At 53.2% G+C, this 25,379-nt stretch overlaps 6 protein-coding genes across 6 annotated transcripts; 2 read left to right on the top strand and 4 right to left on the bottom strand.

Moving 5' to 3' along the window:
- Positions 1-64: 64 nt before the first annotated feature.
- Positions 65-2,651, top strand: KRP23_8232 (Potassium voltage-gated channel subfamily H member 2; the record flags this gene model as incomplete). The annotated part of the gene is made up of 8 exons (XM_067893648.1): positions 65-458; positions 518-676; positions 755-774; positions 834-926; positions 983-1,212; positions 1,282-1,368; positions 1,454-1,552; positions 1,616-2,651. 8 exons carry the CDS (start codon positions 65-67, stop codon positions 2,649-2,651), a joined length of 2,118 nt encoding a protein of 705 aa, XP_067743157.1.
- A 112-nt stretch (positions 2,652-2,763) lies between these two features.
- On the bottom strand, positions 2,764-3,297 carry KRP23_8231 (2Fe-2S ferredoxin; the record flags this gene model as incomplete). The annotated part of the gene is made up of 2 exons (XM_067893647.1): positions 2,764-2,851; positions 2,924-3,297. The coding sequence occupies 2 exons, from the start codon at positions 3,295-3,297 to the stop codon at positions 2,764-2,766; spliced, it is 462 nt and encodes a 153-aa protein (XP_067743156.1).
- A 3,895-nt stretch (positions 3,298-7,192) lies between these two features.
- Positions 7,193-8,284, top strand: KRP23_8230 (uncharacterized protein; the record flags this gene model as incomplete). Its single annotated transcript, XM_067893646.1, has 2 exons — positions 7,193-8,033; positions 8,115-8,284. 2 exons carry the CDS (start codon positions 7,193-7,195, stop codon positions 8,282-8,284), a joined length of 1,011 nt encoding a protein of 336 aa, XP_067743155.1.
- A 167-nt stretch (positions 8,285-8,451) lies between these two features.
- KRP23_8229 (uncharacterized protein) lies at positions 8,452-10,534 on the bottom strand (the record flags this gene model as incomplete). Its single annotated transcript, XM_067893644.1, has 2 exons — positions 8,452-10,428; positions 10,496-10,534. 2 exons carry the CDS (start codon positions 10,532-10,534, stop codon positions 8,452-8,454), a joined length of 2,016 nt encoding a protein of 671 aa, XP_067743154.1.
- A 159-nt stretch (positions 10,535-10,693) lies between these two features.
- KRP23_8228 (uncharacterized protein) lies at positions 10,694-11,831 on the bottom strand (the record flags this gene model as incomplete). Its single annotated transcript, XM_067893643.1, has 2 exons — positions 10,694-11,070; positions 11,135-11,831. The coding sequence occupies 2 exons, from the start codon at positions 11,829-11,831 to the stop codon at positions 10,694-10,696; spliced, it is 1,074 nt and encodes a 357-aa protein (XP_067743153.1).
- Positions 11,832-12,171: 340 nt separating this feature from the next.
- KRP23_8227 (uncharacterized protein) lies at positions 12,172-13,516 on the bottom strand (the record flags this gene model as incomplete). Its single annotated transcript, XM_067893642.1, has 4 exons — positions 12,172-12,580; positions 12,658-12,834; positions 12,886-13,299; positions 13,371-13,516. The coding sequence occupies 4 exons, from the start codon at positions 13,514-13,516 to the stop codon at positions 12,172-12,174; spliced, it is 1,146 nt and encodes a 381-aa protein (XP_067743152.1).
- Positions 13,517-25,379: the final 11,863 nt, after the last annotated feature.

Genomic DNA, 25,379 nt, shown 5'->3' with positions numbered 1-25,379 from the left:
GCCAAAGCGACGTCAGTTAGTCACGGGGCCATTTTGAACGCGCTTTCTGGCTTGGTAGTGCATCATGAACAAGCGGCAGCCCGAACGCGGCAAGGAGGCGGGGCCGGATGCCTCGCGGATTGCCACCCTGACGCAACAGAAATCGCCGTTCATGGCCCGTCAGGCCGAGCGAGCGCACATGACGGGCCTTTCGCCGATCGAGGAAATGCGCTTGGCCCAGAATGAATTGCGCGCCAAGGCGGCATCTCGACTGCCACCGGCGCCGCCAGAAGCGCCACGACGAATGACGTTGCACAAGCAGTTCACACAGACCAGCCTCATGAAACTCGTGACTATGCGGGACATGATCCGCAAAGCCAAGAACCGAGCCAAAGTGGCGGCGGTGAGACCCGCGGACGGCAAGATCGGAGACTTTCAGGACCAGAGACTGGAGCGAGACATGGACGACCTCACACCCGGTGCGTGCAATTGCAATCGGTGATGAACGACTGTAGACGGTAACGAGGTGTTGGTACAGCTGAGGCGCTGGACTTTGTCGAGACCGTGTCCAAGAATGAGATCCTGATCAACATGAAGAAGCAAAAGTTCGACGAATCGGCTGTGCCCAAGTACATTATCTCGCCGCACTGCAAGTTTCGAGTGCGCTGGGATCTGCTTTCGGTCACGCTCATCTGTTGTAAGTGGTTTCGTCGATGCTAGTCGTGTGTTGGTTGTCTAAGCAACGTGTATGCTTTGCTTGGCTTTGGGAGCACAGACAACTCCATCAGCATCCCCGTAAGTTTTGGGTATCGTCTCATTTTTCATGCAAACTTCATTAACCTCCTGCATTGTAGTTTCAGTTGTCGTTCGGAGCTTCCGTGCCTCAAACGATCGTGGCGATTGACTACATCCAGCGAGTCATCGACTGCTTCTTCATCCTGGATATTGTAAGTTGGCCAACTTGGTGAAGGACACCTGAACGCGGGCTAACTGTTCCTGGTAGTTTATCAATTTCATGTCTGCCTATGAAGAGCGCGGCCGAATCGAAGTGAAGGTCAAAGGGATCGCTAGGAGATACATTAAGTCCTGGTTCCTGTTAGACTTCATCTCGGCCTTCCCACTCTACTACATCCAGGGATCGTACTTTCGCATCCCGCAGCTCGCGCGAATGTTTCGCCTTTTGCGCCTCTTTCGCCTGGTTCGCATGCTGACCATCACGCGTATTCTCAACAGGTAAGTCATCATCCTCGTATTTCGCAGTGTGCCTTTGGCTCATCGATTGTACACTTTCGTCTGAAACAGGTTGGACTACGCGCTTCTTCTGCGGTCCACAGTGAGCAGCATTTTCAAGTTCTGTATGCTCGTGTGCTTCACGTCGCATTGGCTCAGGTAAAGAGCCTTGACCTGCTGATTGGAACGTACCTCGGCCCTAATTTGTGTCATGTGCCTGAAGTTGTTTTTTCTTCCTCATCAGCTACGACGAAGACGATGGGTGGGTGGCCAATATGGAGCTCCAAGACAAGGGCATGTACGAGAAGTACGTGACATCTTTTTACTGGGCGATCATGACCATGTACGTAAGCTGTCATCGATTTCCCGGAGCGCATTCTTGAGAGCTTATTCTCCAATCGCACAGGACGACAGTGGGCTATGGCGACGTGCACCCAACAACGACGTATGAACGCTTGTTTGCCATCGTCGCGATGATCCTTGGCGCTTGGATTTTCGCGTACGGCATCACCAATGTCGTGGCAATGGTGACCAACCTGAACATGCCAGACAGTCGTTTCCAGCTCCGGATGGACGAGCTCAACGACTACATGGAGGCCCGAGAGCTGCCGATGCAGCTTCGATACGAAATCCGCGAGTTTTTCTTCAACGCGCGCATTTCAGCCGAGTCGAAGCTGGTCAACGAGGGGAAGATCCTGGCCGAGTTGTCGGCGTTGCTGCGTTCCAAAATCGCCTTCGCCATCAACGACAGCGTGCTCAACAAAATGCCGTTCTTCGCCGGCGCAGACCACAACTTCCTGATGGAGCTCGCGCTGAGCATGCGCATGGTGTGCTTCCCGCCTCTCGAAGAGGTTATCCTGGAGGGCGAAATCGGCGAGGAAATGTTTTTCATCTTCCGCGGGGTCGTGGAGATCGTCAAGTCCGGCGTTCAGCTGGGACTGCTCGGCCAGAAGCAGTACTTTGGCGAAATGGCCATCCTCAACCAAAATTGTCTGCGTACAGCCACCGTGCGCACACTGTGCTTCTGCGAGTTGCGCATGCTCACGCGCGAGAAGTTCCTCATCGCGCTCACCCACTACCCCGCCATGAAGCAGCGCATCGCACGCATCGTGGACAAGCGCACCAAGACGACGCCAAAGACACTCAGCTCCAAGCCGACCGAGAGCTCCTTGTCCGCGCTCGAGAAAATGGCCGCGTCCATGGTCATCGACGCCAACACCGCCCAGCAGCTCGTGACCCCGACACCCGAGACCACGCTTAACCGCATCTCACAGCTCAACTCGGACTTCTCGGGGTCCTTCCGCTCGCAAACGGCCGAGAGCGAGCTGGAGAAGATCCAGACCAAGATCAGCAGCATGATCCACCAGCAGGACCGGCTCGGGAGACTCGTGCAGGACCTGGAGAAGCAGATGCACGACGTCACCGAGGCCCAAAACGTTTAGTCACAAGTTGTGGATTGTCCTCTCTACCTTGGTCTCTACTGTAGGAGAAAAAAAAAACATCAGCAAGTAGTCTCGTTCTACCTCTCGTCTATATTGTCACGTGTCTTCTGGCCTACATGAGGTTGTCGGCCTCGTCGGGGATCCGCACCGTCATGCCCTCCATCTCCTTGGTCACCTGAATCTGGCAGCCCAACCTCGACCTATAGCACCAATAGAACCATTAGTGCACCACTCTACCATATGAAGTAGAACCGTTCTACCGCTCTACGCACGTGTCTGTGAGCCCCCAGGCCAGGTCCAGCATGTCCTCCTCTTCCTCACTGATCTCCGGCAGGTCGTCGAAGATGCGCTTCTCGAACACCAGGTGGCAGGTAGAGCAGGCTAGTTCTCCTCCGCACGCGCCCTCCAGCTCCACGTCGTTCTCGTGGGCCACGTCCAGCAGTGACTGGCCCTCGTCGGCCGTCACAGATGTATGCTCGCCCTCGCCGTCCACGAACGTGAACGTCACCTGCGAGAAGCGGCGGCCACTGGGTGCAATAGAGAGAGAGGCGCGGAGACCACGCACAGCAGGAAGCGTGCGCGCTGGACGGCGGGTGGCCGTCAAGGCGGTGCGTCGCAGCAAAGTCGTCGTGCGCGAGGCGAACATGGTCAGCCAGGAAAGCGGTCTTATTGGTAATAATGAGCGGCTGACGTACTTCTCGGAAATCGCACTTAGGATCGCTGCTTCCTCTCTTCCCAAGTTCCGGCAACATTGGCAGACAAGACCATGAGTACCTCTCATCGCGATTGCTAGTCCATACTGAATCGCGTGGGCAGGCTGGAACGACATCTTGCGCGAGCGGGGGTTGCTGTAGATGCTCGGCTTGAGCTTGCTCATAAGCGCCTTCGTTTTGCGAGCCCGGCGTGTACTTTGAGTCCCTAGTATAAACCGTCACCACGGCCCTCACGCATCATAGCAATGCCTTCGTTGACTTCGCTCATGGGCATCTGCTGAACACTGGCGCGCACGTTCAGCCACATCCTACACATGAACAACGTTCTCGTCTTCGTCCTGCTCTCCCGGGGGGTTCATTTTCGTTTCTTCTTCGTTGTCGTCGTCCTCCTCTCTCAATCGAGTAGCACATCGTTGCGTCCTCGTCTTCGTCCTGCTCTCCCGATGGGTACTTTGATTCGTCTTCGTCCTCGTCCTCCCTCAAGTACATGACGCAAGCAGAACGCCTCGAGGCCCATTGAAGCACCCGTCCTTCATGCCAAAGCTGCTCGAACTCGCGGTTGGTCGAATCAACTTGCGTCTGATCCGTGGTCGTCAGAAACGTCTCTGCATGGCGAGCTCCATCGAACGCGGTCTCGCTGTAGTTGCCCGTGCCTTCTAAAATGAACTCGTTGTTGACGATGGTGTACTTGTAGTGGACCATAAAGGTGGGCACGCGCCCAGTCTTGACCGGGATCCCCGCGTCTTTGAACTTGTGTAGCCAAGCCATGTTTTTGGTCTGGAGCGCGCTTCGCTCGTCGACAATCATGCGAACGACGCAGCCGGCTTCAAGCGCCTTCACAATGCTCGATCGGCACCACAATGCCACACCTTGGCTGCAGGCTCTCCCCCCGCTCGTACATGGCATAGTAGTGCGCGACCGTTCGTCGATTCCAGCCGTGCTCCTCGCTGACGGCTTTAATGTCCTTCTTGTTCCCGGTCCGGAGTAACCGCTGCTGCACGGCTAAAACTCACCATCGCCTGGCGCTACAGATGAACATTACCGCGGCTAACTATCTCAACTTTCCAGTTGTTTTGCACGGCAAAAGACCACATGTGTTCGTCAAACTCAACGGCGTGTGCTCCAACAATAGGACCACGCAATACAACAGTATGTTCCCAATTCATCGTCATCCCCCCCCCCCCCCACTCCAATTGCAGCTTCCCATCGTCAACACGGTTCCATCGATAATCGCTACCTTCCAGTGCATGAGTCTGGGGCCTGCGTGATATATACGTTGACCCCGTTTTCAACCAGTTTTTTTATCATTGCTGAGCTTTTCTCGGTGACTTGTGCCCGATCAACGAGAACACGAATGTGGTGGATTCTGGATCAAGCCAGCTTCCGCCGCCAGACGTGAGCTTCAAGACTTGACCAATAGACAGTGTGCGACTTGATGCAACCAGGTCAATCACAGAAGGAGCTACGCCTGGTCCTGGTGCATCAAGGTCAGCGTGCTTCCTTGGCGATGGCAGAGCCAGACATCTGGCTCTGACCAAACTTTCATGGATCTTGTAGAACAGGCCGCCAGTGATCCAAGTGGAATCGCGGGTTGCCTTACATGTTCCCTTTCATGCTGCCATCAGCATGAAGGCTTCATACTTTCATTGAGAAGGATGGATGGTGACGACTGTCCAAATCTCTCACTCTTCAATTTGCTAGTTACATCACAAGCTGCCAATACACTAGGCTACAAGTTCCAGCAGGATCGCCACCTGCCTCGCCCCGTGTTTTGAGTTGCTTCAACCTCCGGAAAACAGCACAACGAACCGTGACACGCTGGGAGGCCCGGATGATAGCGTCGGTCAGTTCCGGATGCGTCAAAATAAACATAGCAATATCTATACTGAGGTCTCTGCGCCGTCGAGCAAATCAATGAGCTTCTGAGGTGCAGCTTGGTCGCGAGAAAACCAGTAGTCTACAACTGCAGTTTGTAGTCTACCCAATATGTCCTGCTCCATGCGGCCAAATACTCGACGGTCGACCCCCACTATCCCTGCGATGTCCTTGAGCGATTGGGTTTGCGTGACGCTAAGACCTCGTTTCAGCATTTCCACCACGAAACGCATGGGGGTCCACCGATAGGGTTTACCTGACTTGGACTCGTCTTGTTTGGGCTTGGCGTGGACGATGGCGTCGATCGTGCTGCGGGCGTGTCCCGTGCTTTGATGCAGCTGGGTAATTTTCTCCCCATTCTGGTATCGCATGCGAATCTGGGACTTCTCTGATGGGGTTAGTCGCGGACGGTGTTTCTTGGACAACGTACTTCGCGTTCTGTAGGCATTCGGCATGACGCGTCGCGAAGCAGTGTACATCCGAACGGTGGCGAGAGCGATGTTTTCCGGTACACCCGGGACTGGCCGAGGGGACTCAGTTGCGAGCGCGGTGAAGTACTGGGGGTGGTGGGGATGAGTTTCTATCGGGAGTCTGTGGTGCATGGCAAGTGGCATTTCTCCGGGTGGAGGAGGGACCACATTCTCCTGGTGCGCGTCGTGCAGTTCTCGCGTCTCAGACATCTTTTCCAGAAAATTTGACGTGCTAGGAAAAACGGAACGTGTTATTTTATATATTAACTGTACGAGAACCACAGCCTCTCCAAAGCTTATAATAAAGGAAAAAAACAAATGACCTCCAAGTTGCTGAAATAATAATGGCTCGGAAAGGCCGATCCTCGACGCTGCTGTTTGAATGGCTCGGAACGTCGCAAAGTGGGCAACTTATCCTCGAGTCGAGGATAAGTTGCCCACTTTGAAATTTCCGAGCCAATTAATACAGCAAAATCCGAAAGTGGGCAAAAAATCCTCCGCGTGTATTGACACGCCAACACCTGGCTGGTGTGGCGTACGTAAAGTAAGGTAGTGTGTGGCAATAGTTAGTGTACCTGGTAACTATTGCCAGACGGGGCAAAAATTTCCTCCGCGTGTATTGACACCGACTAAAGTTGCTTGAAATAATAATGGCTCGGAAAGTTGCCCACTTTGCGACTTTCCCAGCCATTTAAACAGCAGCCAAAATAATATTTGGGCAGAACCACGATGCTCTCGCCACCTAGCCCTAATGAGTTCCCCCGATGAAAAACACATGGGTTTTTCGTTCTTCGCATTTGTCCCATGGTTTTTTGCCAAATCTGGGTTGTTTTACCTCCCGCGTTTGTCCCACGGTTTTTTCAAAACTTGTTTGCCAAGACCTCTAAAACAATATGCCATGCAACCTATACATTTTCACAGGTTTGCCAAACTCCGCGATTAAAAACCTGGGTGTTTTGTTTCCCCCGATGCAAAACCCAGGGGTTGTTTTCGTTTTTCGCCATTTGTCCCAGGTTTTTCAATTTGTTTTTGCCAAAACCTCTGAAACAATATGCCATGTGGTTTATATATTTGCACAGGTTCGGCAAACTTTTTTGTATTTTATTACTTTTTACTGACGAATGTATCCATTAAAAAACGAACTTTGTGATAAACTTTACGATTCAGTTACTTTTAGATTGTTCTAGAACCTACTTTTAGATTGTTCTAGAATCTATTTTTAGAATGTACTAGAAGCTACTTTTAGAATGTACTAGAAGCTACTTTTTTAGACCTTTCTGTTGCTTTTTAAGATTGTTAGACTCGGACTCACTATACTGCTAAAACCGTGGTTTCCACCAAACATAAACCATCTTTGTATCGAGATGGCGTTCGCTAATTTCATTGTTAAATTGTGAGTTCGAGCGCTCTAAAACGGGCTTGAAGCTTTTTTTCACAGTCGGAAATTTGCGAGCCAAAAGACACACACACACACACGACAAAGATGGCATCGATCCCCAGCGCTTCCACCACCGCCGCCACGGAGACGATCAAGGTGACGATCAAGAGCGAGGCCAGTGCGTTCACGCTGGATACGTCTCCGTCCGAGAGCGTGGCCGGCGTCAAGGCCGCGTACCAGGAGAGCGGCGAGCAGGCGGGCCACCCCAACTTCATCTTGCTGCTGCACAAGGGCAAGGAGCTGCCGGATGAGAAGACGCTGGCCGAGCTGGGCATCACGGACGGAGACGTGCTGGTGCACATCGAGGCGGCCCACCAGCCCTTTCACCCGCTCAACTACAAGCTGCTGGCCGAGAGCATCAAGAGCCGCAGGAAGCACGAGGACGCGGCCATGCAGATGCTCAAGCAGGACAACATCTGGGCCGCCGGCGCGGACGGCACCGTGCACCGCCTGGGCATGGACAAGAGTATCATCTCGCGCTCGCCTAATGGCGGCGCGTCGGCCCACTTCACGCCCAAGCAGGCGACCAAGGGCCGCGCCTTTTTCAACCAGCTCTCGGTGCGCGTCAACGGCTGCAGCTTCCACGTGCTGCCCAGCATGGAAGGCCGCTGGAACGGAGAGCTGGCCACGATCCCCGAGCAGGACGAGGGCAGCCAGGTGTGCTCGAACGACCTGGTGTTCCGCGACGACGAAGGCGTGTGGAGCCAGCGCCAGTCCAGGACGACCATGAGCGGCCTCACGTCAATGCAGCACATGTGGATCAAGCCCGTGTCGGACGGCATCCTCAAGATCGAGACGGACGACCCGTCGCTAAGGGGCTCGGACATTACCATGCAGGAGCTCGGCACGAACGTGATTATTGTCACGGCCACGTCCAAGCGTTCAGGTGCGGCATGTTGTTGTGCTGGTGGGTGATTTTTGTTGAGCTGTGGACTGAAGTTTTTGTGTTGCACGTGCTTTTTTGCAGGCCGCCCGCTCATGGTGGAGACAATCACAGGCATCGACAGCTCGCGACGTCTGCGCACGATCCAGCGCTTCGACGAGTCGGGCGGGTTCCGCTCGGTCTACGTCATGAACGAAGTCAGGGTCGTCGACGCCGTGTCTGGAGCCATGGAAAAGTACGACAACGTCTTCTAAGGACCGATCTGGCACTGGTTAGCGGCCACAAGGAAAAGGAATGCACGAAGTAAGCAGTAGGATCACGAGAGCACAGCAGCAGCGTTAAGCAATGAATGAGCAGCAGGAGTTGCGTTCTCACAGGTCTAAGCGGCTAATCCTGTTAAATCGCCACTCATGTTTCGCCTCTAAATACCAGTCAGAACGTCCCAGGATGCGCGCTCGAACCACAGCGTTATGGGCCGTGATGAGGAGTTGACAATCCCCGCCACATTACCCGGCGTCATCCCTGGGCTAATGTACGTATCGTTGATACGCACTAATACATCGCCGAGGAACACCCTGCCGCTCGCTTCGACCTCGCCACGCTGGCCAGTTTCGTCTGACACGAAGGACGTGACTGCGATCAAGGCGCCCTGCACGCCTAAAGTGAGGTACAGCCGCTGCCGATGAACCACTACGGTCGTGAGGCTGACGTTCGACTTGACTGGACTGGGCGTGCTCTTTGCACTCCCAGCGGAGAGATCGCGGCGTGGTGGCATCCTCGACTCCTCGTTGAAATCATTTGGTGACAGGAACGACATGGACAGAGAAGACTCGGCCGTTGAAGCCGCGCCTGCTTTGGAATCTGGGCACGCTTGCGGCGACAAAAACGACGTGGCCATCGCGCTCGCGGCCGCTGCTGGGTCTTTCTCGGCTAGTGCTGCAATTGCCTCAGCGTCCGCATTATCTGTTGAAGACACCGGCGGATCTTCACGCGGAGTGTTGTCAGCAGAACTCCAATCGCTTGTAGGGCCCTGGGTGTAATTTTGCCTAGAACTTGAGATATTTTGCTGGTCCCTCCTAGGCTGTGGTGGCTCAGTCCTCTGACCCGGTTCGGCCGGTGATACGGTTGGCAACCTACTCGCATGCGCTCCTTTCGACATTGCCTGTGCAGGTCGCAAGGTGAACGGTGGTTGCTGGCTAGCATGTCCATCCGGTCCATAACTTGTTCTCTGCATTTGTAGCGCTTGCTCATATAGTGCCAAGCCTGAGCGTTGCGGCTGATATCGTCCCATGTTGTACTGAGGCGCCTGCGCAGACGACTGTGACTGGTGCATCGGTCTCACTGACTGACCAGCAGACGCATGGAGGCGCATCGCAGCAGCGTCGACAATTCTCTGCATCTGCTGGTCCGTTAACCCACCTCTCTGTGCTGTCGGCACACCACGGTTTGCAGGCGCAAATACACCAGTCATCGGGAAGTAGCCTGGTTGCCGTGCTGCAGCAGCCTGGATTAATCTTTGCCTGAGTAACTCCCTGTTCGTCATGCCGTGAGTATTCATCGGCTGAGTCCACGATTGAGCTAACCCGGGACCCATCGAAGCTGGCTGCGCGAACGCACGCTGCGGTGCGACAAAAGACGCGGGCAAAACACGCATCGGCGCTGAAGCAGGAGCTTGTTGCTGCGCCTGCGGTTGCGTAACCACAGCAGCAGGTTGCGTCGTCGCCGCTCCCTGAGCCTGTTCAGGAGCCGGAGCTGAAGCCTGTCCTGCCTGTTGCTGCTGCACGGGCAACTGCGAATGTTGCGGCCTGTATAACGTCAACACAATGGGTCGTTGGGGTTTCTTGATGAGCTCGGCCACGTCCTTGCTCTCTAAGCCCAAGACCCTCTTCTGGTTCACGGCCAGGATCATGTCCCCCACCTTCACCTGTCCTGTGGCCTCCATCTCGCCCATCTGACCGCTGTCCGTCTTGATGAGCTCCTTGATGAACGTCTCGTTCTGCTCGTTCGTGTAGATGGACGCGTAGAGCCGCTGGCCCCAGAGCTGCACGCGGCGGACGCTGCGCACGGAAGTGTCCACCGGCTCGTCCCTCTTGCGCTTCAGGCTGTGATGGCGCATAGTCGTGAGATACTCGTCCACCGGCGTCTCACTGGACGCAGGGTCCTTTTGCGCGTTCTCCTTGGCGTTCTCCTTGGCGTGCGTCTTGGCCTGCTGCGCGTCCTGCAGGACCTCATCGGCCGAGAAAATGTCCACGTCACCGTCGTCGAAGCTCACCTTGTAGAACAGGCCGCCCGAGACCCAGTAGCAGCCCACGACCGTCCCCCAGAAGGCGTGCGAGCCGAAGCTCTTGCGTACACGCACACCCATCAGCAAATCCTGCTCCACGCCCACCACTGCGGCCTGATACCGACGCATACATCGTTAAAAAATAGGGTTATTAGAGCAGGACCGATGGTCTAGGACGTACCGGCATGGGGGCGTCGGTCTGCACCTCGGCGTCTACCATCCTGCAGGCCGAGCGTTCGCCAGTTAATTTTTATACCGGCGGGAAAAATTATTTTGGCGGCCGTATTTTTGGCGGGAGTTTATTATTGAGTTTGCTGCAGTCTGATTCGCTGAAAATAAGTAAATAGTGTGTGGTACACCATGTTGAAGTGTCAATCGCTTAGATGTTGAGCGTGGCGATGGAGCGTGCGCGACGGCCGTTGGACGGGACTTGCTGCTTGAAGCGCGTCAGTGCTGGAGGAATGCAGAGCTCGGGTTTGCTGTCGTTGCGCCGCGCGGTTTCCGGAGCGGCCTGTTTGGCGCTCTCGTCGTCCATGTCGGCCTGCGTGAAAGCCTCTGACAGTCTGGAGCTGGTGTCGACACTGCTGCGGACGTTGTTGTTGCCTTCGTCCGACTCGCCGAAGCTCTCATCGAGGAGTGGATCGCAGTCCGTTGCCTCGACGAGGACGGAAAGGTCCTCCTCGCTCTCTGCCGTCGCGGGTGAGTCAACTTGGTTCGAGTACTCCGACTCCAGCTGCAGCGTGTGCAGGTCCAGTTCTGTCAAAGCAAAGAAGGTGAGCAATAGACCAACAAGCTTCAGCTAAGACAGACGCATCCTTACCGAGTTCCATGCTGGCGTCCTCGTTGTCCACAATCGTCTCGCTGGGTGGCAAGGCGATCTCCTCCGTGTCGGCAAGCAGAGGCTGTTCGACGTCATCTTCGGCATCGGTGCTCATGACTATACTTCGCTCGGCGGAGATGGCGTCAGTGCTCATGACGACGCGACGCTCGGCGGAGATGGCGTTGTCCAGGTTCGACGCGTAACTGCGAAGGAATTTGTTGAGGTTGTTTGACCGGGCATTCTCGGTGATCTCGGCCTCTCTGGCCAGTCCGCTCGCCAACCCGCTAGTCGACAGCACAGGGGCGACGCTGGCATCTCGTCGACGACCTCTCGTCTCGGACGTCTTCTTGCCGGCCTTCTTGACGCTGTCCTCGGACTCGTTCACTTTCACGCGAGTCTCAAATCTGCTGCAGAGATTTTGAACCATCTGCCGAGATCGTAGCTCCTTCAGCGCACTTCGAATTGACGACTTCATGGGACCAACCGGAGAGCGAATCTGGACGTACGAGAGGTCCGGTAGTGCCAGCTTGAGCCGACGTTCATACGCAGGTTTCTGGACAACAATCTCAACGCCGTCGGCTTGCACATCATCCTGTTTCTTTGTGTTGTCTTTGAGCCGTCCGCTCAGCCAACCCCTGACTGCAAAACTGACCGCTGCCACCGCCACGAAAACCAGCAGCGCGATGAAAACTGTCATTGTGGGGTCGGTCTGGGGTGAGTCTCAGCTAAAGCTTGGTTTCACCCACGGGTGCCCGACGGTGCTTATTTTTGAGTGTGCTCTGCAACAAGGATCTCTAGACTAAGCCGCAAGCCATCGTTCAACGAGCTCGCGCTACTGGCTCAGTCGGTCGGGAGCCAATTTTGGCATGTCACCACCGTACTCGAAGTCTTGTCACCGGCCCTTTCACTATAAATGAAATTGGCAGCCACATTCAGGAATATGCGAGCGTTTTCACTCGACATGATTCTAATTGTCTTATCTCGAATCCGACGCCGGCGAATGCACTCGGTGGTGGGCCCAAGCACGAATTGAGGCTCTATTGATCTCTCGACTCAGGAATTCGCTCATCTACTTGTGTAGCCGGAGTGCCTTGCTGGATTAGGTAGCCATTGGGAGACGTGGGTTGTTGCATGTTGCCACCATGCTGCTGCAACGACTCGGAGGCCGCGTTGGCTCCTTCCTCATGCATGGATGAATCAAACGATTGGAGTTGCAGCATCACCTCCATTGAGAGTGGCTGCTGAGCTCGCTCAAAGCGTTCGCTTCGAGTTGAACCCCCACTCGGTCGATTAGACCCACTTCGTATCAAGAGGGTTTTAGCTGATCCGTTGAAGTGCTGGACAGCAACCATCGCAGCTTGTTTCAGTTTTCGTCCTTCGAGATTCAGATTCATATCGCTGGAGTGCTTGAACTTGGACAGAACCGACAGCTCCTCGGTTGACATGCTGCGAAGGTAAACACAAAATTGCGTAAATCTACAGTAGAATCCTTACCGAACCAGCAGTGAGCAAACGTGCAGTACCTCCACGAATGCCGCAGGATATCTTCCACGAGTGCATATCGATCCATCTTCTTCAGAATCCTCTTGAAACTCTTGTTATGCAGCCACACAGAATAGCAGCTCTCGCACGAATCCGATTGTCCTGGTCGCTCTCGATGAACAACTTGGTTCTCACAGTCATGAGAAAACAGCATCACCCTGTTAACAAAACCATCAGAAAAAACTCTTCTCCAAGCTCCCAGCACTCACTTGTCCGAGCGTAGATCCCTCACCACATTCACCCGATAACCACCGACATGGTACTTGGCAAAGGCATGGACCAGCTCCGCATTCTCTCGATAGAAAACGTCCGGCACGACACCCGGACAGCGCCAGCCCGTCCTGGGCAAGTGGATCAACTTGACGTCCGCTGCGTCCTGCGCCAGCAGCTGCTCTGCTCTATTAGTAACTCTCCTCTTCTTGGCAACGCTGCGTCGCGCCTCCATCTCCACCTCAATCTCTTGTCGACGGTTCTCCTCCTCTGGTGAGTCTGTAACCATGTCGGAGGCCCCTCGATGGGCCACCACACGGCTCTTGTGCATGGCCCAGGCCGCCGTCTGGAATTTGCCGTTCATTTTGACCTTGAAGCCCTTGGGATCGTTGGGTTTGCGGCCTCTGCGCGTCCTGCAGCGTGGAAAACAGCGGGAAATGAGGCATCGGGGGGGGGGACTGCACAGTGGGGAAACGCTGCTCACCGGTCGTACAGGGCCGCGCACGTGCGGCATAAGACCCACTCGCCATTCGCCTCGTCTAATTCCTGCACCTCCGGGTCCTCGCGCACGCTCTCGGGCCACTGGGAGCGGCGGCGCCGCGCCGCAACCTCGTACGGAGCTAGGAGCATGTGGTAATACCGCCGAAACAAAAAGGCGAAAAAACGGTTTTTTACAGATTAATGTATCCCAAACAATTGAAACCCGCCAACGCCTCCTAGAGCTTTTGTTGCAAGTGCGCGCACCTGTGCGGAAATCTAGTGAAGTGCGTCCCATGAGGAGCTAATATGTGGACATGCCTCGTGTGTCTGTGTGCCTCCATGATAAAGAACACAGCCTGAACCGCTGCTAATCTCACTCTCTCTTTTGCATCTTACCGCCGAGTTGGCCGTGCACGCCGTGCGGAGCGGACGATCCTGTTTCACCATTTAACATGTTATGAATTCAAGTACAGCCAACTCTGATAGCCATGGCGCTGCAGACATCGGTGGTGAAGCTTCGACGCCAAGCGTTGCCCCGATTCGTGCACTAACAAGAATGGTCGAAGAATATGAAGAGAAGAGCACTGCTGCTGTCGATGCGAGTGACAACATCCCTATAACAGCGCATGGGGGGGGGGGGCAGCCAAGGACACAGCGTAAGAAGGGTTACGGTATCCGGACGTACGCCAAAAGATCCATCCATTTGATGGAAAGGAACTGTACGAGGGCCTCGGTCTGAGTTCCTGGAGTGGGGACGTCAATTCGAGAGGCATGTGATGCTGGTGCAGTCTTCATACGGTTTCCACTGACCAGAATACGCCAAAGTGGATCAGCTGGGACACTACCTGCAGGGTATGGCCGAACGATACTACAACAAACAGCAGGATGTCTGGTCGGCAGAGCTGCCAGCACTACAAGATGACATGGAGTGGGTGCTCGCGTCGTTCATAACACACATCACACTTGCTCAAGCTATTCACTATCGCAAAGGACTCGAAACATTTCGGGTCGGAACACGTTTTGCACCTCGTCACTGTGGCTGAAGCCTCGGGTGGAGGCGCTTAGTATCTGGTGACAGCATTATGCAATACGCATCGAACGGCACGCGCAATGTCCTGGTGACGAAGATCGATGGCGTGCGGATGGACCATCTACAACAAGCTGAAGAGCTCGCTCACTTGGGAAGCGAGCGCAAGAAGCAAACACATAGGGGGAGACGCCGTAAACGTACGCAGATGCGAGGATCGCAGATAATACACGTGCCGTGAAATTGGGACACCTGAGGGCTGCCTGTCCGAACTCGAGCAGTAGATTTCAAGACGGCCACGACGCTGATCTCACGCTCGCAGTATCCGCTGGGTTTGACATGGAGCACGACTATTCGATCATAGATAGTGAGGTGAAGCGACTTGCCAGTTGAAAAGATTGAGCGATTCGGAGGGGACTGATGGCATGAGATCGCGTTTGGAGGAATCGCGATGGAAAGATTGCGGCTGTGTCCAGATATGGCCAGTGGTGTACAGTGGTGTATAGCGGTGTCCAGTTATGTCCGGTTGTGTTCAGAAGACATCCACCTCCGGATCGAAGTGGATACATGTCGACCTGATGAGTATGGCGTAATCATTTATGCCGACCTGATCAAGATCGATATTGAGCAATCATTTCGATACGCAATCTGATCCAGATCGACATGCGACAAATATTTCGACCACGATCTGTATTCACGATTATTGTGGGTACAATGGACCAATCTTTTCGACACGGTACCGCGATCTTGGTACATCAGACCAAGTTCAAGCTAGCTACGGTGTGCAATCAAGGCGGGATAGGGAGAGAGCAGGATAGGGAGAGATCTTTAGGACCTTTACTTTTCGTTAAGAGATTCTGATTTGCCTTGCAAGACACAAGTGGCGTCCATACTTTCCGGTGAAGGAATTACATTGGCCTACCCGACGAAGGACCCGCCCAGTCAACCAAGGACACGACGCAGACCTGGATAGCTTGGCCAGGGTGCGATCGCATACTCTCATCTCAACTCAAGACCCCGCCAGAGGAGGCGGCAAGCAACGGAAAGGGCTACAACAGCACACACCCAAGGACCCCCCCCCCACGTGATCGACTTATCCCAAGACCGGATCACCAACAACCGACGACCGCGTGAAGGATACCCGCGTGGCCGTCACCCACCCATTCCCCGGAAGGAGCAGTCCAGCTCCAACCTCCGCCTTGGTCACCCACTGACATCTTCAGTGAACACCGGAAGAGCGTAACCCGCCCCGCCGTCGGGTACACAAGGTGACTACAAGGTTTTCTGATCACGCCTGATCAACGGAGTACCCCCTCCGATAGTCGGCAGTCTGGGCCTACCGCTGGCAAGCTCGGATCGCGTCATCGATTTTCGCGATCCCGCTCCGCCACAATAGCGGCTCCAGTCGTTACCTCGTTAACAATGAGTCGTGATTGGACGATGCCAAAGGGTATGAGGATGTATGTGTGCAGTCGAATAACGACCCATTGGAGATCATTAAGAAAAGGCTAGTGACCCTGACGGTGATAGCGGCGGGGAGAGAACGGACCACCAAACTAACCGATGTCTACTTCACGCGAGGACTCGTACATAACCTCATTTTTTTCTGAATGTCTGGATGCAAAGGAACACTCGCTGGACCGCCGAGCACAGCTTTCAGAAATTGCTCTCCGAGGGGGTCGATCTACACGCAATGTGCACTTCGCACTCAGTGAGATCGCATGTGGTGCGCAGAATTCCCGGTGTGTTAACTAGCGTGCTTAGGGATCTAGATAGATCTTCAGCCGGGTGGCGTATGCGTGGGAACCTTCACGCAAACGTCGAGTAGTCTTGTAACTCGTAGCGTCTCTTAATACACGTGATCCCTTCTCCGTAGATGTATGATTTGCCTTGGTTGTTGTAGTGGTGTATCCGGGGCCGGGGTTTGCCTTGGGTCTGTGGTGATCTCCTTCCTTCATGTTACTTGTGGCTTCCGATAGCAGGGCCCTGGGGGTTGAGACACCGAGATATCTTCAGGCCAAGTAATAACTCCGTCGGATCTGGGGTTTGCGCTTGAATGTAGATCACTAGTGCAGGTAAGATCTGGCCAATATATTATCCAGACTTACACAAGCAACTAAATTAGCTACTCCTTGTCTTGCCAACACCTTGTAGGACCAATGTAGTTTCAGTTCCTGGTGGAGGTGGTGCCTTTCGTGGTTCAGGGCAAATTCAGTTCTGATTTATAGTTAAGTTATATCTCATTCTTGATCCCATCCTTCCATCAACTAAATAACCGCGTACGATCGACTCTATGTCCCCCCTGCTATCTCCCCATCCTTGCAGTCGTCATTTGTGCCGGATACCTTGTCGTAATCATCTGATTGCGATACTTCATCATCCCACGCTCCAATATCGGGTGAGATCCGAGATCCGCCTCCACTTCACTATCAAAGCCAGATCCTGATTTAGGACAATATTACTGTGGAGGCAGATCCTGATAGTCAGCTTACACAGCATCCTCCATCTTCCGACGCTTGATCTGGGGGCGTCACCGTTCCCGCTATATGTGTGTCACCACTCCCAAATCGATATCAATCATCCACGTCGGTAATCCTACAACATGGATCACACGTCAGTTCCTCCGCAATCCGGATACTGCCGCGTAAGACTGCCCGGATCCACGTCCTTCGCAATTGATCTGGAGTCCACACCACAGTATCATGTCTATCATGTTCCTTCAACCTCGCCGTGAAACTTGGAAAACACTTCACGGCATTGACGAAGGCTACTTTTTTCTACCCCTACTGGACTTTATTGTTATACCTGGCCTCACGTCAAAACACGGGTTGTAGTCGTGGTCGTGGAAGGGGGGGGGGGGGGCGTTTTTGGCCTTCTCTAAAGTAGATCTGGCGGTACTGCTCGGTCTAACAGTACAGGCGTGCAAGCACATATATGCGGATCTGTCCCGAGAGTTCAGTGAGCAGAATAAACCAAACGATTGCTGGTGGGGCATTGATGTGGAAGGCTGAAGAAACCGTTTTCTTTGATTTCCAGGGCTCGACAGCGTATTTGGATAAGCATATTCGTTTTAGAACTAGTAAAAGCAGTGATCGCAGTGATCCACAGACGACAGCATGCAGTTGACGTACGAGTGCTCGCCTATGAAGCCGCGCTGTGGACGCGCTATTGCCACCCGTGTTCAGAGTATATCATCACCAATGTCGTGTCTGTGTACGTCTGCAAGCTCACTCGTATGGTATACAACAAGGAGTTCATCATTGACGCGAACCTCATTATCACCGGGCAAGTGATGTTGGACGTGCAGCTGCACTCGCAACAGCAGCTGGGGTTGGAAAAGTACCGAACTGATCGGGAATAGTGTCGACTGGAGAAGGGCCGCGAGCAAAAAGAAAATATTATGGAGATAATGTCGTCGCAGATGACATAAGGTCGGGACTATACACATTTTCATGCGTAACATACATTGGTACATTCTACACAGTCCAAATCAAACAGCGCATAGGAGCTGCATTGACAACGCGGCAAAGCACAAGATACCGGTGCCCTTATATTGTACTAGAACTACTGGAGCGAGCAATCCTGGTCATTCTTCATTCTGTAGTCTTGTGAAGCCTTCACAGCGTGGGTTTTGACAGCCTATGCCGTAATGGCGTGGTTCGAGATAACCGAAGCCGTAAATGGCGTGGCTTTAGATGGCCGTAGCCCCGGTGGCGTGGTTTTAGATGGCTGACGCCGTAGTGGCGTAGTTTTAGATTGGCGAGGCCTCCACCGAGTGGCACGTTCGATTACTGCATGACCAAAATTAAATCCAAATTGCTCATGTTGGCTCTAGAAAAAAAGAAGCTTTATTTGTCTTCTCGATTTTATCCTAGTCTCGACATAACTCGGTTATGGGGCTCTACGTCTCTGTAGCCGCTCAGTGCACCGTGTCCGTCGAAATTCAATTTCGTAGACGCTCTCCACATTTCCATCCGCCCCCCAGGTCGGCGCCCACTCAACGACGACACTCAACACGGACTTGCTGCTGCGTCTTCCCCGTGGAGGTGAACTCGCTTCAAGACCGTGCACTGCGTGTACCCTACTAAGAACTTGGAGCACACTTCTGTCACCACGATGCGTTATGCTTCGCTGTCCAAGCCCTCCACCACACACAGCCACAACCACAGCAGCTCCAGCTTTCCTGAACAAGGGAACGGCACACGCATCCTGTTGCTTTTAGACAACGCCCCTGTGCACAATACACCAGCAGTTCTGGTATCAAGCCTAACATTCAAAATGCTACCTCCGAACATTACCAGGACTGCCTGCAGACTTTTGACCAAAGGGCCATCACGTGGCCCAAGCAGTAGCAGCTCGTACACAGATTGTTCTGTTCGATGTGCCAGAGAAGTACACCATTGCGCCATCCAAGGCATTGGAGCGGATTTGTGCTGCGTGGGAGGAGATGACTGCAGACAGCATCACGAAGTAGTGGAAGCACGCCGACTTGTTCGTCGATCGATTAGAGATCGCCGACTTTCTGAACCCGAACGAATAAGCGTACTGAAGGAGATCATATTTGCGCTTTAATTCAGTATGTTTTCGTGTCTGTCAGATTTGGTTTGACTTTTGTATGGAATACACCTCCAGTAGTTTAATCGTTGAACCCTTTCTTATCGCCGCTATCCTCTATATCGATAAGAACGTAGGAACTGTCTGTCATCCTCGGTGATCTTATACTTCAATGCTCATGAGTGCAAGTGTTAACCAGTTCATTCGAAAAATAGGAGACAAAAATGCGTGTGCACCGCGCGTTTTTGGAATTATGCTGAAACCAATGGATCTATCTACGCCCGCATGTACGCACCCAAGCACCAATTACTTACGGGCGACCAGCCGTGCACCCAGAACAACAAATGGCACCACGGTCGAGGCGGCGTCCGTCTCCAGAAAACATGGCTGTCTCTGTCTGATTCGGTTTGGCAGCAACTCATGTAAGCTTCACCGGATTCGGCTTTTGAATCGACTGCAAGTGGTATTGTGGACGAGCGCAACAAGGGACTTCACGCCACTCCCAAAGCCAAACCCCGTATCACCATCCGGTACTGATGCTGGACTGCTGGATGACGTCGCCGTGATAACCCCACGCACACGAAGACCGGAGACCGGATCCGTTCCTTCACTCAATGCTGATGCAGTCAAGCAGCCTTGCAACCCCTTCACGCAGTTAACCGTGCCATATCTCACTATTATCTGACAACTATGAATGAAAAGCTACTTCGCGCAAATACGGCCTGCAATCGCGGAATTTAAGTGGTGTCATCGAAGTCGCCATCAAAAGCTGTGCTAGTGCTGTTCAACTAGCACGCGACAAGGACAAGAGCCGTACGTGTTTGAAGCTGTGGCTAGCCGTCTTGCTGACGCGTTTGCGATAATCTAGGCGGTCGGATGGTTTCTCCGGAGCCGTGTGAAGAAAGTGAAAAATCATCCCAAAGTTTTGCAAACGCTCGCATAGAACAGGCTCGGCAAACGTACCAGGATGCGGTGAGTGAAGTGTATTTGAACTGCGGATCCCTGATGTACGTGGTCAAGCCCCTGCTTTCGATTCGTCACATGCTCTTTCGAAAGCCGCCTGGTATTCCCGCGCTTCACGATTGAGCAGGTTTGAGCTTGGCGTATGCTCCGGAATATACCTGTTACAGTAGCAGCTGTACGACAATATTGCTTTAAAGTGTAATACATGTATTATCGATTATTGGCTGTAGACGCCGCCGTTAATTGTCTAGTATAAGCTGGAAGGTGAACGCGCTCAATGCTAAGGAAGGTCTCCCCACCTCTGTTCTTACGGACGTTGTCTTGGTCACTTTGCGCTTACCTGTTCCTCCACGAGGCTTGACTCAGTTAGGCTTCTGTTTACTTGAGTTTCCGTTTGGGTTTCGCTTTGCCTACATTTCTTTTTGTTACTTCGGTCATTGCTCTTTGTTTCCATAATGCAGGTTGCGCTTGTGCCGAGACACAGCAACGCGGCAGCCCGTATTGAACTTGGTATAATATTTGCAGCTGCAAACCGACGTTGAATATCCACACTCCAACCGGTTGTGGGCATTCGAAGTTGGTAGGTTCAGCGTAAAGACCATTTCACTACGTTTATGTACAGATCATGTTTGCGTGAGGTATCTTCGTCTTCGATTGCGTCTGCCAGATTTGTACGAAGGTATGTGAGCTGTTCATCTGGCTCTGCATCTAGGGTACCACCTGAGCTTGACCGCAGTGTTGATATTGTTGTACGATCCAGTGAGACCACCTGATCAGCATCATCGTCAATCAATTCGCTAAACATTGCGTCCAATTCAATGTACGCGTCGAATTCTCGCGTAATTTCTTCACTATCAACCACGCCGGATAGTTCTATCACTTTCACGCATGCGTCGTTGTCCGTACTTTCTACCAAAACACGGCTCGCCTCCATCTCCAAAACTGCGGTATCGATTACATCCGCTGTAGGCATTGGAACGTATTCACTCGAAGTTGGAGGTTGGGGCCTAATGGTTTCGACGAACTCGCAAATTCTATGGAGAAGTAGGCGCATGTGGTGTCAGCACCGCTGCATGAACGATTTGAATTGTGCGTTAAATGTTTCACACCCATTGTTGGTTGTTGCATACATGAAAAGCTTGCCATCTCCAGAGGTCACTGTCTAGCCACTGCTCTTGCTCTTGGAAGTACGCTCGGGACTCCGCTAAGGTTTCCACATCTTTCTACATTGCGAGCAATTCTTCACGGCAGGCCAAATACTCACTAATGCTCTCACAGAAATGCATATCCATGATAGAAGTCATGACAAGTTTCCTTTCGTCAATTGACAAGTGTCGGATGCGCTTTCGTACGTTGTACAAACCATGGAAATCAGCACCTTCGCTCCGGCGAACTCTGGAGCTGACAGGAGGCCGTTATACTGAGCGGTGTCAGCATCACCCATTGCAGCACTGACATGCAGATATTATCCACGTATTTTGTATACAAGCTCGGCAAAGCACCGAAAACATTGCCCATACTCATTTGCCGTGCGTCTGCTGACAATAAATAGTGCCGCAACCTTGTATGATCAAGCCTGATCTATAAAACCACAAGGTAATGACCGGATACTCAAGGTTGCTCAGCTTGAATGTGGCGTCCGCGTGGAAAAGTTTATATCGAGTAGCAAACAGAAGAACATTGTCGATCAAGGAGAGCGAGGTGACCCCAATAACGAGTGGATCGTCGTCTTCGCCTTTGCCCACGTACGCGTGTCCACTTTCACCGACTTTGTTGCAGAATAAAAAGCTGAACTAGCAGCAATCGCAGGACGATAGACTCGCTCATGAACAATCCCTCCCCCCATCCCCCTCACGGCCTCTACAGTGTTTCTCCCTCCGTGTTCACCTCGGATACACTTGAGCTGGTTGTGAATTAAGATAAGAGAGGCCACAGTGATGCACCTTCCAGATAACTCCGCCCTTGCCGTACTTCGAGCAAATTTTGCTGATACAGCGTAGACGACGCTCACTTTTTGCGTGAGAACCGACGCACGCACTGCACGAATCAAATTGGACCTTGTGGTAGATCGAAGAGCAATACATTGACGACTCTCTATAAGCCTCGAACGCTTCCTCGGATTCCATAGTGGACACATCCCTCCATTTTCCCATGCTGGTCCCAAATCGAACAATTCTGTATTATCCAGATGCGTACTTGCCGCGGGAGTCTCATTTGTATGTTGAAAATAAAAACTGTTGCGTCTTTTTATAATGATGTATGTCGAGATACAGGCCATTATAGTTCTGATTGAAATGTTCAACACTAACAGCGTGTATAGTCTTCTCGTCGCAGATGAACATGATAGCAATGCCAATAGAGTCGACGGCTAAACTCTTAAGCATTAAGGGAGTGAATACAAGCATTCTTCATGCTTAAATTTATTGGCTACGGAAGTACACTAGGGGGTGTAATATGAAAAAAAACGTATAGCACGCAGACAAGTGTGTACATTCACCAAGAACGTGTCAACGACGTACATCGTCACCACTCCTTGCATAAGAAACTCTTGTTACTTGGAGGAACCACAAACGCCCAGGACCGTGTGGTTTTGCTAAATCCCCACGCAGACCTTACTGTGGTGTAGGGAAACTCATATTTTGGGTAGACCACCCAGTCTGGCTCAGTTAGGTACGTCGTACCTAATCGAAGTTCGCACTTAAGCGACGAACTCAGCGAGCGTTCGAACTCGGCGAGCACCAGGACTCAGAGAGCAGCGGAACTCGGCGAATGTATACCATTTGCGAGTTATTCCAAGTGGGAGAGGATAAATCAGGGATCAGAGCGAACGGTCGGTGGAAATCCATAACGACCCGACTCGGCGAGGATAAATTAGGAAGCTGAGTGAAGAGTCGCAGGGAGATCTATAACGACTCCATTTAACTAGGTATTTGTATAGGATCAATAGGAGACCAAAGGGGGGAGCCCGAAGGGACTCCCCGAAGACACAGAGATAACAAAACAGAGCAGAATCTTCTAAGTCCAAGAACAGCGTATACTTTCCGGTAAGTCCCTGCGTGGGCTGGACTATGTCTGCCGTCGTTCCCCGAGAGGCATAGCTTGTAGGGAAATCGACTGGTAGCGCCAAGAGATCAAGGTCGGCCCGGGGTGGGCACTTCTCGCTACCAGCGAAGACAAACCTCGTCGAATCGACGAGTCGGTGGGTTTCTGCACAACCCAGGACACCGCAATCTTCTAGCTGAGCGTACTCTGCGCTCGGTGACCTGTAAAAGCGCTCGCGCGCCGACGTCCATCCTTTGGTGGAGGTCACAGGATTTGAGGAACGGGAGCTGCCCCGCTCAGGCGAGCTTCTGGAGTTTGGATTGATACTCAGCGAGAGCAGGGCCTCAACTGGACCCGGCTGGGCCGAACCGCAAAGGGAACCAACAGAACCCTGCGCAAGCCCAACAACGCCGACATGCCTCGGCGAATTGTTGTGTTGTTGCGTGGAAGCCGCACTAACGAAGTTTTTGTGAATCACAACACCACAGCTTTGTACGCGTGTTTGCCTATACATCCGTGTGGTGTAGGGAAACACATATTTTGGGTATACCACCCATTCTGGCTCCACTAAGTACGTCGCACCTAATCGGAATTCGCACCTAAGCGGCGAACTCGGCGAAGCGGTCGGACTCGGCGAATCCAAGACTCGGCGACTCAGCGAGCGTATTCCACTTGGGAGTTATTCCACATGGGAGAGGATAAATCAGGAATCGGAGCGAAGGGTCGGCCGAGATCTATAACGATCCGACCCGGCGAAGATCAACTAGGAAGCTGAGTGAAGAGTCGCCAGGAGATCTATAACGACTCCATTTCATTAGATATTTGTATAGGATAAGATAGGAGACCAAAGGGGGGAGCCCGAAGGGACTCCCCGAAGACACAGAGATAACAAAACAGAGCAGAATCTTCTAAGTCCAAGAACAGCGTATACTTTCCGGTAAGTCCCTGCGTGGGCTGGATTATGTCTGCCGTCGTTCCCCGAGAGGCATAGCTTGTAGGGGAATCGACTGGTAGCGCCAAGAGATCAAGGTCGGCCCGGGGTGGGCACTTCTCGCTACCAGCGAAGACAAACCTCGTCGAATCGACGAGTCGGTGGGTCTGCACAACCCAGGACACCGCAATCTTCTAGCTGAGCGTACTCTGCGCTCGGTGACCTGTAAAAGCGCTCGCGCGCCGACGTCCATCCTTTGGTGGAGGTCACAGGGTTTGAGGAACGGAAGCTGCCCCGCTCAGGCGAGCTTCTGGAGTTTGGATTGGTACTCAGCGAGAGCAGGGCCTCAACTGGACCCGGCTGGGCCGAACCGCAAAGGGAACCAACAGAACCCTGCGCAAGCCCAACAACGCCGACCTGACTCGGCGAATTGTTGTGTTGTTGCGTGGAAGCCGCACTAACGAAGTTTTTGTGAATCACAACACCACAACTGGTGCCGCGACCCGGGATTCAGGAGTGTGCTTTGTTTTCGTAGGTACCAAGTAACCAAGTTTCGAGCAAAAAGTGAGAGAAGATGGTCAAGGGATCGACAAGTCCGAGCGATGCAAGTCCGGCGACGGTCGGAGGATCGCCGCTCGCTGAGTCGAGCTCGACGAGGGCAAGCGTCGCCGCCATGGAGGCGGATGTGACGCGGACCGTCCAGTTCGATGAGTTCGACGACGATGACCAAGGAAGAGAAGAAGAAGAGAAGGATGATGATGATGAGAAGACGGGGTACGACGGCGTGAAGACGGCCGCCGAACTCCGCGAAGAAGTGGAAGAAATGTCGCTGCAAGTCAGCCGCGTAGGGAACCCTCGACCTGTCGAGCGCAGCCTAGCGGCAGAACTCAGCGAAGATGCTGATGATGAACAAGGCCTGGCCCCGGGTGACCGACCGCCACTGGTTCCGAAGGCCACGAGGAACGCCGAGACTCCGAAGGCTAATCGAGTCCTGGCCCGACTCGTCGAAGAAATGAGAACTGGGAGCCGGTGGATGAACATGTTCGCGCCCATGTACATGTGCCAGGCGAAATGGCCGGAACTCAGCGAGGAGTTGAGCCAGCCAATCAATAGCCAGACTATTGAGCAACTCGTCGAGGACACAGTGCTGTTACTCCGAGCGATGGGCTACCGATGTGGCCACAAGCCCAGCAAACCCGCGCTGACAACGTGTAATGTGAGTTCGGTCGGGGTTGAGCTGATGAGATGGAAGCGCAAGCTGAAAGACTTGTTCGGCATGCAAGGGGGACTTAAGGGACAAGTGCCGAAGTCCCGCCGAGCTGATGAATTGCTCGACGAGCAGAAGGCACCTCCGCACGCGACCGTACAACCGTACGTCACGGAACCGTATGTGTTCCCGGAACTCAGCGAGGACCCATCCAAGGTCCCGCTACCGAAGACCCCCGAGACCAAGCGCGGGGTGTTCCGACGCTCCGAAGGAACACCGTACTTCGCCG

This window comes from Phytophthora ramorum, assembly GCF_020800215.1.
Source record: "Phytophthora ramorum isolate Pr-102 chromosome Unknown Phyram_PR-102_s0007, whole genome shotgun sequence".
Lineage (NCBI taxonomy): Eukaryota > Oomycota > Peronosporomycetes > Peronosporales > Peronosporaceae > Phytophthora > Phytophthora ramorum.
This window is presented reverse-complemented; position numbering and strand designations above follow the sequence as displayed.